This window comes from Neoarius graeffei, chromosome 4 (genome assembly GCF_027579695.1).
Source record: "Neoarius graeffei isolate fNeoGra1 chromosome 4, fNeoGra1.pri, whole genome shotgun sequence".
Lineage (NCBI taxonomy): Eukaryota > Metazoa > Chordata > Actinopteri > Siluriformes > Ariidae > Neoarius > Neoarius graeffei.
Genome location: NC_083572.1, coordinates 54,570,078 through 54,581,879, shown reverse-complemented (window position 1 = coordinate 54,581,879; position 11,802 = coordinate 54,570,078). Strand labels below are relative to the sequence as shown.

The 11,802-nt window shown below is 40.9% G+C and overlaps 1 protein-coding gene across 1 annotated transcript in view; it reads left to right on the top strand.

Moving 5' to 3' along the window:
- Positions 1-4,698: 4,698 nt before the first annotated feature.
- Positions 4,699-11,802, top strand: part of LOC132884591 (cadherin-22) — a 186,844-nt gene continuing 179,740 nt past the window's right edge. The window contains exon 1 of the mRNA XM_060918441.1: positions 4,699-4,900. Coding sequence (XP_060774424.1) covers positions 4,699-4,900 — 202 coding nt within the window. The remainder of the gene's footprint in view (positions 4,901-11,802) is intronic.

Genomic DNA, 11,802 nt, shown 5'->3' with positions numbered 1-11,802 from the left:
GAAACAAAGGGAACTCCAGCCCCAGTGTAAGCAGTAGTGGACTCCAGCTAATTTAGCAAGCTAGGAAGAACATGCGGTATGATGAGGGAAATCCATTCAACCATGCTAGTGGCATGTATGTACAGGCCCGATTGTTTGCTAGATGGGAGGGATTGTGGTTTCGTGGAGAAGATGGTATCAAAGGAAAAATAATCACAGTAGAAGATTGAGGTGACTGCTGTCACTGAGCAACAACACAGAGCAGTAGTACCAACTCATTCATGAACAGCACAGTAAGTCAAGGTAATGCTGGCAATGCTAACAAGGGAAACAACTTAATGATGGAATTCGTCAGCTTTCTCCAGAAACAGTGCTGTAATCTCAGAAAGAAATTAACTCACTACAGCAGGAGACAAGGTCAGAGATAGGATTCTTCTGGCAACTTTGTAAGACAAGATACCTGTTGCGACAACCATCATCACAATCTGCTATGCAGATATGGTCAGATGTGTATCAATTAAAAGAAGAAGAAGAAGAAGATTGTATGATAGCAATATTTATTGACTTTGTTGGAATGTCTCTGCATGTGTGCACATAAGCACAAGAAGGTATTCAGGTCATTCTCATTCCCCCTGTTGGCAAGAAGGAGTAAAATTAAAGAAAAAAAAATGTTGCGTGGGATTCAGTTGAAATATGTGACAAATTGGAAACCAAGTGAAAACAAATTTGTAACATAATATGTATCATTGCAAGAGCTGTACAGTATCTTAAAATGCTATGTTTTATTATGGCTTTGTCTGATTTAATATCACAGAGCAGAGGAAGTGATTTCTGCCTTCTCCAATGTTCTTGATGCTTGACGCTGTTGTCTCTGTCACTGCATTATGAATAAAGATATGCTGTTAGACACAAATATTTTCATAATTCCTTTGTAACACCACTTATTCAGCTGTACCTACAGAAACAGGGAATCAGAGACAGAGAATAGGACTTAAAAAAACACTAAAGCATAGCGATGACTATGTAGAACACACTTTTTCATAATTAGAATCTTTCCATAGTGATATGTTAATATAGATATATTGTTCATCAAACAATCTACAGCAAGATGCTGATTTCTAGGAATAAATTATGTAAAGACCACACACAATTTGGCTAAAATACACACACAAGAGAGGACTGACTGATTATGATTTCTAGGTTTAAGAGCAATAGTTTTACCTATACAGTGGTGCTTGAAAGTTTGTGAACCCTTTAGAATTTTCTGTATTTCTACATAAATATGACCTAAAACATCAGATTTTCACACAAGTCCTAAAAGTAGATAAAGAGAAACCAGTTAAACAAATGAGACAAAAATATTATACTTGGTCATTTATTTATTGAGGAAAATTATCCAATATTACATATCTGTGAGTGGCAAAAGTATGTGAAAATTTGCTTTCAGTATCCGTGACCCCCTTGTGCAGCAATAACTGCAACTAAACATTTCCGGTAACTGTTGATCAGTCCTGCACACCGGCTTGGAGGAATTTTAGCCCATTCCTCTGTACAGAACAGCTTCAACTTTGGTATGTTGGTGGGTTTCCTCACATGAACTGCTCACTTCAGGTCCTTCCACAACATTTCGATTGGATTAAGGTCAGAACTTTGACCCGGCCATTCCAAAACATTAACTTTATTCTTCTTTAACCATTCTTTGGTAGAATGACTTGTGTGCTTAGGGTTGTTGTCTTGCTGCATGATCCACCTTCTCCTGAGAGTCAGTTCATGGACAGATGTCCTGAAATTTTCCTTTAGAATTCGCTGGTATAATTCAGAATTCATTGTTCCATCAAAGACGGCAAGCTGTCCTGGCCCAGATGCAACAAAACAGGCCCAAACCATGATACTACCACCGCTATGTTTCACAGATGGGATAAGGTTCTTATGCTGGAAAGCAGTGTTTTCCTTTCTCCAAACATAATGCTTCTCATTTAAGCCAAAAAGTTCTATTTTGGTCGCATCCATCCACAAAACATTTTTCCAATAGCCTTCTGGCTTGTCCACATGATCTTTAGCAAACTGCAGATGAGCAGCAATGTTCTTTTTGTAGAGCAGTGCCTTTTTCCTTGCAACCTTGCCATGCACACCATTGTTATTCAGTGTTCTCCTGATGGTGGACTCATGAACATTAACATTAGCCAATGTGAGAGAGGCCTTCAGTTGCTTAGAAGTTACCCTGGGGTCCTTTGTGACCTTGCCGACTATTACACGCCTTGCTCTTGAAGTGATCTTTGTTGGTCGACCACTCCTGGGGAGGGTAACATCTCATCTCATCTCATTATCTCTAGCCGCTTTATCCTTCTACAGGGTCGCAGGCAAGCTGGAGCCTATCCCAGCTGACTATGGGCGAAAGGCGGGGTACACCCTGGACAAGTTGCCAGGTCATCACAGGGCTGACACATAGACACAGACAACCATTCACACTCACATTCACACCTACGGTCAATTTAGAGTCACCAGTTAACCTAACCTGCATGTCTTTGGACTGTGGGGGAAACCGGAGCACCCGGAGGAAACCCACGCGGACACGGGGAGAACATGCAAACTCCGCACAGAAAGGCCCTCGCCGGCCCCGGGGCTCGAACCCAGGACCTTCTTGCTGTGAGGCGACAGCGCTAACCACTACACCACCGTGCCGCCCGGGAGGGTAACAATGGTCTTGAATTTCCTCCATTTGTACACGATCTGTCTGACTGTGGATTGGTGGAGTCCAAATTCTTTAGAGATGGTTTTATAACCTTTTCCAGCCTGAGAAGCATCAACAACACTTTTTCTAAGGTCCTCAGAAATCTCCTTTGTTCATGCCATGATACACTTCCATAAACGTGTGGTGAGGATCAGACTTTGATAGATCCCTGTTCTTTAAATAAAACAGGGTGCCCAATCACACCTGATTGTCATCCCATTAATTGAAAACACCTGACTCTAATTTCACCTTTAAATTAACTGCTACTTCTAGAGGTTCACGTACTTTTGCCACTCACAGATATGTAATATGGGGTGGCACAATGGTGTAGTAGTTAGCGCTGTCGCCTCACAGCAAGAAGGTCCGGATTCGAGCCCCGTGGCCGACGAGGGCCTTTCTGTGCAGAGTTTGCCTGTTCTCCCCGTGTCTGTGTGGGTTTCCTCCAGGTGCTCCGGTTTCCCCCACAGTCCAAAGACATGCAGGTTAGGTTAACTGGTGACTCTAAATTGACCGTAGGTGTGAATGTGAGTGTGAATGGTTGTCTGTGTCTATGTGTCAGCCCTGTGATGACCTGGCGACTTGTCCAGGGTGTACCCTGCCTTTCGCCCGTAGTCACCTGGGATAGGCTCCAGTTTGCCTGTGACCCTGTAGAACAGGATAAAGTGGCTTGAGATAATGAGATGAGATATGTAATATTGGATCATTTGCCTCAATAAATAAATGACCAAGTATAATATTTTTGTCTCATTTGTTTAACTGGGTTCTCTTTATCTACTTTTCGGACTTGTGTGAAAATCTGATGATGTTTTAGGTCATATTTATGCAGAAATACAGAAAGTTCTAAAGGGTTCACAAACTTTCAAGCACCACTGTAGACCTCATTTACCTGTCGCCATATCACTTGTTTATAAGTAAAATAAGCAGAGTTTTCTTTATTTTCACTACAGTAAAGAGCAGAGGCAAATATTAGTTTTTGATTATCATTCAGTACATGTCAGTTTTGCCAAAATACTTGTTTTATCATCATTTCAAATTTTGCACACTTCTCAAACATTATATCTGTGGTGTTTCCAGTCAAACCCTACCAGTATGATTTTATCTACAAAGAAAAGACAGGCCAAGTAAGTAAGAAAGCAAATAGATAGATAGATAGATAGATAGATAGATAGATAGATAGATAGATAGATAGATAGATAGATAGATAGATAGATAGATAGAAATAAAATTTAAAAAATGAACATGTACTTGGCAAACATTAATCATTTTGTCAGTTTACAGGAAAACATGAACTCACTTTAATATTACATATCACGTGTGTGTGTTCTTACACAAGAGTGGCATTGTGTGGTAAGGATGGTGGATGCCTTGCAAATACAATTAATCAATCTGTGGCACACAATGCTGGTCTTCACATTTCTTGGGGCACAAAGCTGACTGAATGCATACTCTTGTGCATTCCTGGGCAAACTATGTGATAAGACCCTTATAGTGTTTAGTTCAAATATCAGGTGCACTGATTCTGTCTCCCATTTCATACTTAGTTTTCAATATTTATGGATACTTAACCAATTCCAAAAATAATGTTTGTTAAGAAAACCTTTATGTAAAAAAAATTATCTTTCATTTATTTGTTTGTTTGCTTGTGTAAATAAGACACATATACTGTTTCTAAGTTGTTAAGCAGTACTGGCCCAAGTGTACAGGACAAGTCTTAGCAGTGCTTTCATAATACGTTCAATTGTGCCTGAACTGAAGTTGAGCATATGTTGGAAAGAATAACAGAATGTTACCTCTGGCAGAAGAGTGATACATTTTCTCTCTACTGTCAGTCCCATGTTTTATTTATTCCTGGACTTAATGCATACACATTTTACAATATTTCAGCTTTGGATTTGTAGCCAACTCTGCTGCACTTCTTTTTTTGGCTCTAATAAACCTCTCTTTGAGGCTAAAGATCCCCACCATCACCGTGTCTGCAGCTGGCTAAAATGACCTTTCCACTTTCCTTTTCTCTCTTCACAGGAGTGATTCGGACGGCTGTAGCTGATCTTGATAGGGAGACGCAGGACCGTTATGAGCTAGTTGTCAAGGCAACAGACATGGCAGGCCAAATGGGTGGTCTCTCTGGCTCCACCACGGTGACCATAGTGATCACGGACGTTAATGACAACCCTCCACGTTTCCCTCAGAGTGAGTGCTCATTAAGTATGCTTTAAAACAGACATGTCATTATCAATGGCCTTTCCATGACTCTTCATCCTCAGGTTCTGAACAAAAAGCTTCCAGTGGAATATCGAAACAACTTGGCAGGAAAAAAAATATCCATAGGGCTTTGTTCATGTAATAGAACCAATGGCAAAAGGTACAAAATTATAGTGAAACATTATAGCAAATTATAGTAAATAATAAAAGCTCCTAAGTAAGAGTTTCTCTTTAAAGCCAATTCATGAAATTGATGAGAGTAACTTTAGTAAGGAATTCTGAAGCTAAGAGTAAGGGTGAGGTCTGTCCCATTGCTACAGATAACAGCATGTTTCATGAAAGAATGTCACCAGTGGTTGGCTTATGTGGTAGTGGGCTGCATGGTAAATATAGAAACAAAATTTCCAAAGCATTAAGTCAAAGAAAATTTAATTTAATTAAACATGTCTTTGGGTGGCATGGTGGTGTAGTGGTTAGCACTGTCGCCTCACAGCAAGAAGGTCCTGGGTTTGAGCCCAGCGGCCGATGGGGGCCTTTCTGTGTGGAGTTTGCATGTTCTCCCAGTGTCTACGTGGGTTTCCTCCGGGTGCTCCAGTTTCCCCCACAGTCCAAAGACATGCAGGTTAGGCTAATTGGTGACTCTAAATTGACCGTAGGGGTGAATGTGAGTGTGAATGGTTGTCTGTGTCTATGGCTACATCCACACGACAACGGCAACGAGATTTTATTCAAAAAAATATCGCGTCCACATGGGCAACGGATCAGTAAAATATCAGGTACATATGGCAACGCAACGCTTGCTGAAAATGATGCAATACACATGCCACATCTCTAGGGGCGCTGTAAGACGGTCCCATCGGAGACACCAGAACAATAGAAGAAGTAGACACATGCGCATAAACCCCTTCTTCTACCCGGTGTGAAGCACTGTCAGGAACAAACACACAACAAGAAGAAGATGGCTGCGACTACGCGAGGAAATCGTGCCTTCTGTGTGTACAAATTAGTTTTATTAGTGTGCATAGTTTTATATAACTTAATTTTCTTACTGTGTGTGAACATTTTGAAAAGCATTTTTATATAATTTATATAACTTTTTATATTGTGTGTGAACATTTTAAAAAGCAGTCTTATCCAATAAAAAGACATTCAAGAAATGGTTCAGTTACTTGTTTATTTAAAAGAAAAGCTGTATACAAAAGTGAATGCAATGCAGTGGTTCATACAAAACAGCGAGAGTGCTGCTTGTTCTAGTCATGTGGTTGTGACATCATCGTAAACAAATCCGTTCTACTCATCAAGACGAGTGATGACAGTGCCGTTGCCAGATTTTTCCACTCTGGAACCCGTTCTCAAAAAATATCGTTGTGGGGCACCCAAAACGCCGGTGCCGTGTGGACACCAGGCCGAAACGATAAACAATTTTATCAGATTCACCCGAATCCATTGCCGTGTGGACAGGGCCTATGTGTCAGCCCTGTGATGACCTGGCGACTTGTCCAGGGTGTACCCCGCCTCTCGCCCATAGTCAGCTGGGATAGGCTCCAGCTTGCTTGCGACCCTCTACAGGATAAGCAGCTACAGATGATGGATGGATAAACACATTTTTATTAATGGCTTCAGTTACTCTCAATTAGAGTAATGACATACACACTCCTTATTTTTCAGAATACACCATAGTGTAAAAATAGATTGTAGTTTGGAAACTTCTAATTAGAAAAAAAAATGATGTGAACATATTTTAATGGAATATGAAATCAGTGACCCATTTAATTGTATTATTATTGTTGTTGTTGTTGTTTGTGGTGGTGCTGTTGTTTTTGTTGTTGTTGTTGTTGTTAGTAGTCGCAGTAATATGCAGGGGTGGTTCATATCAATGGGCTAGCGGGGCTAAGCCACCCTGTCTTTCAAAGGCAAAAGGAAAATCAATATAAGGTTTCATATTTTGGGTATCCACATCATCTTATCTGTGGTTAACAAACATTTCAAAGAGGACTATGAGTGATTTTTTTTTTTTAAACCAAGTGTAACAGCACCATTAATGGTCATACAAACAAAAAACACAGCGCAAGGCTGTGGGCTGATGATGATGATGATGATGATGATGAGTTTATTTAGTAAAATACTGTACAAATTACAAGAATAGTGCACACTAAAATACATGGATAGTACAATAAACTGTAAACACTTATTTCCATTGTGGTCCAAGTGTAACTGTGACGAGCCCGGTGGTGTAGGCAGAGATAATCTTTTTTGTAGGCTCATGCAGCCAATCATTGACAGTCATGTCACATGATTACACAGGGTGACATGCCTGCCTAGTTTTGAGGTCCAATGGGCTGATATATTCCAGCCTGTTTTGATGATTTGGTGATTTTTCTGCGAAAATATGTTTGGAGGAGAAACTGAAAGTTGATAGACTGAGCACACACATTATCTCCTCAAAGTACAAATCACACAAAAGGACAAAGCCATAACTTTTTGTTTGTTTGTTTGTTTGTTTGTTTTCTGTGTATCGTGTTTGTTATTCAGACGAAATGCAGTTCAAATTTAAATACATATGTACACACTAATCAGCCATAATATGATGACCACTGACAGTTGATGTGAATAACACTGATTATCTCATTACAGTGGCACCTGTCAAGGGATGGGATATATTAAGCAGCAAGAGAAGTTGAGGTGTTGGAAGCAGGAAAAATGGGCAAGTGTAAGGATCTGAGCAACTTTGACAAGGGCCAAATTGTAATGGCTAGATAACTGGGTCTGAGCATCTCCAAAATGGCACATCTTGTGAGGTGTGCCCAGTATGCAGTGGTTAGTACCTACCAAACATGGTCCAAGGACGGACAACTAGTGAACTGGTGACAGAGTCATGGGTGTCGAAGGCTCATTGATTCACATGGAAGGCGAGCCTATATGGTCCAATCCCACAGAAGAGCTACTGTAGCACAAACTACTGAAAAAGTTAATGCTGACACCTTTCTGTTTTAGCCAGCATTAACTTTGAAATTATATACAACCCCAATTCCAAAAAAGTTGGGACAAAGTACAAATTGTAAATAAAAACAGAATGCAATAATTTACAAATCTCAAAAACTGATATTGTATTCACAATAGTACATAGACAACATATCAAATGTCGAAAGTGAGACATTTTGAAATTTCATGCCAAATATTGGCTCATTTGAAATTTCATGACAGCAACACATCTCAGAAAAGTTGGGACGGGGCAATAAGAGGCTGGAAAAATTAAAGGTACAAAAAAGGAACAGCTGGAGGACCAAATTGCAACTCATTAGGCCAATTGGCAATAGGTCATTAACATGACTGGGTATAAAAAGAGCATCTTGGAGTGGCAGCGGCTCTCAGAAGTAAAAATGGGAAGAGGATCACCAATCCCCCTAATTTTGCGCCGACAAATAGTGGAGCAATATCAGAAAGGAGTTTGACAGTGTAAAATTGCAAAGAGTTTGAACATATCATCATGTACAGTGCATAATATCATCAAAAGATTCAGAGAATCTGGAAGAATCTCTGTGCGTAAGGGTCAAGGCCGGAAAACCATACTGGGTGCCCATGATCTTCGGGCCCTTAAACGGCACTGCATCACATACAGGCATGCTTCTGTATTGGAAATCACAAAATGGGCTCAGGAATATTTCCAAAGAACATTATCTGTGAACACAATTCACCGTGCCATCCGCCGTTGCCAGCTAAAACTCTATAGTTCAAAGAAGAAGCCGTATCTAAACATGACCCGGAAGCGCAGATGTCTTCTCTGGGCCAAGGCTCATTTAAAATGGACTGTGGCAAAGTGGAAAACTGTTCTGTGGTCAGACGAATCAAAATGTGAAGTTCTTTATGGAAATCAGGGACGCCGTGTCATTCGGACTAAAGAGGAGAAGGACGACCCAAGTTATCAGCGCTCAGTTCAGAAGCCTGCATCTCTGATAGTATGGGGTTGCATTAGTGCGTGTGGCAAGGGCAGCTTACACATCTGGAAAGACACCATCAATGCTGAAAGGTGTATCCAGGTTCTAGAGCAACATATGCTCCCATCCAGACGACGTCTCTTTCAGGGAAGACCTTGCATTTTCCAACATGACAATGCCAAACCACATACTGCATCAATTACAGCATGATGGCTGTGTAGAAGAAGGGTCTGGGTACTGAACCGGCCAGCCTGCAGTCCAGATCTTTCACCCACAGAAAACATTTGGCGCATCATAAAACGGAAGATCTGACAAAAAAGACCTAAGACAGTTGAGCAACTAGAATCCTACATTAGACAAGAATGGGTTAACATTCCTATCCCTAAACTTGAGCAACTTGTCTCCTCAGTCCCCAGACTTTTACAGACTTGTAAAGAGAAAAGGGGATGTCTCACAGTGGTAAACATGGCCTTGTCGCAACTTTTTTGAGATGTGTTGTTGTCATGAAATTTAAAATCACCTAATTTTTCTCTTTAAATGATACATTTTCTCAGTTTAAACATTTGATATGTCATCTATGTTCTATTCTGAATAAAATATGGAATTTTGAAACTTCCACATCATTGCATTCCATTTTTATTTACAATTTGTACTTTGTCTCAACATTTGCCAAATGTTTTCTATGGGTGAAAGATCTGGACTGCAGGCTGGCCAGTTCAGTACCCGGACCCTTCTTCTATGCAGCCATCATGCTGTAATTGATGCAGTATGTGGTTTGGCATTGTCATGTTGGAAAATGCAAGGTCTTCCCTGAAAGAGACATCGTCTAGATGGGAGCATATGCTGCTCTAGAAACTGGATATACCTTTCAGCATTGATGGTGTCTTTCCAGATGTGTAAGCTGCCCATGCCACACGCACTAATGCAACCCCATACCATCAGAGATGCAGGCTTCTGAACTGAGCGCTGATAACAGCTTGGGTCGTCCTTCTCCTCTTTAGTCTGAATGACACGGCGTCCCTGATTTCCATAAAGTACTTCAAATTTTGATTCGTCTGACCACAGAACAGTTTTCCACTTTGCCACAGTCCATTTTAAATGAGCCTTGGCCCAGAGAAGACGTCTGCGCTTCTGGATCATGTTTAGATACGGCTTCTTCTTTGAACTATAGAGTTTTAGCTGGCAACGGGGGATGGCACGGTGAATTGTGTTCACAGATAATGTTCTCTGGAAATATTCCTGAGCCCATTTTGTGATTTCCAATACAGAAGCATGCCTGTATGTGATGCAGTGCCGTCTAAGGGCCCGAAGATCACGGGCACCCAGTATGGTTTTCCGGCCTTGACCCTTACGCACAGAGATTCTTCCAGAGTTTCTGAATCTTTTGATGATATTATGCACTGTAGATGATGATATGTTCAAACTCTTTGCAATTTTACGCTGTCGAACTCCTTTCTGATATTGCTCCACTATTTGTCGGCACAGAATTAGGGGGATTGGTGATCCTCTTCCCATCTTTACTTCTGAGAGCCGCTGCCACTCCAAGATGCTCTTTTTATATCCAGTCATGTTAATGACCTATTGCCAATTGACCTAATGAGTTGCAATTTGGTCCTCCAGCTGTTCCTTTTTTGTACCTTTAACTTTTCCAGCCTCTTATTGCCCCTGTCCCAACTTTTTTGAGATGTGTTGCTGTCATGAAATTTCAAATGAGCCAATATTTGGCACGAAATTTCAAAATGTCTCACTTTCGACATTTGATATGTTGTCTATGTTCTATTGTGAATACAATATCAGTTTTTGAGATTTGTAAATTATTGCATTCCGTTTTTATTTACAATTTGTACTTTGTCCCAACTTTTTTGGAATCGGGGTTGTAAAATGTGGAGCAGGTGAAAGGGATGTGCAGACTTTCCAGCTTGACTCTGTGTGTGTGTGTGTGTGTGTGTGTGTGTAGTTAATTGGCAGCAGGTCAGTAACATGATTGGGTATAAAAAGAGCATCCCAGAGAGGTTGAGTCTCTCAGAAGTAAACATGGGGAGGGGTTCACTGCTCTGTGAAAGACTGCGTGGGCAAATAGTGCAACAATTTAAGAATAATGTTCCTCAATGTAAAATTGCAAAGAATTTGGGGATCACATTATTTATGGTACACAATATCATGAAAAGATTCAGAGAATCAGGAGAAATCTCTGTATGCAAGAGACAAGGCTGAAAACTGACATTGGATGCTTGTGATTTTCAGGCCCTCAGGGGACACTGCATGAAATCCAGACACATGTCTGTAGTGGAAATCACTGTATGGGCTCAGGAACACTTCAGAAAACCATCGTCTGTGAAAACAGTTCATTACTGCATCCACAAATGCAAGTTAAAACCAGATTTAAACTGTGGGTGGTAAAAGAGAGCAACTGGACTTGCTTGAAGATTCTTGAAGACGTTTCATCCGAAAGGCTTCTTCAGTTCTGTCTGACTAACAGGGAGTATCAGGTATTTATCCTCTCATGGATGAAAAGCAATCCTCAGGTGTTTTGCTGGAGTGCTGACTTGGAGGAAGAAATCTGACCAGGCTACACAACCAGACATAGAAGAGAAATGGGTGAAGAACTTATCCGACAGGGTACTCACCCAACCAGAGAAAGATGTTTTATCCAAGGGACTTAACTTTGTAGTTTCACCAGAGTGGATACCAATGGTAGACCTCATCACAGCCACAGAGTCAGCCATCAGAAACAACAATCTGACCAACAGAGAGGCAGAACAACTTAGACTGAAGATATCAGCTGCTCTGTCCAGTGCGAAAGCACCCCCCTCCAACCTTACCAGCCAAGAAAGGAGGGCATTGCTTTTTTGCGACATTGCTTCAAAGAGACTGGAACATCACCATCCTTCCTGCTGACAAAGGGAGATGCACAGTGGTTCTAAGCACAGTGGTGCTAAACACAGCAGACTACCA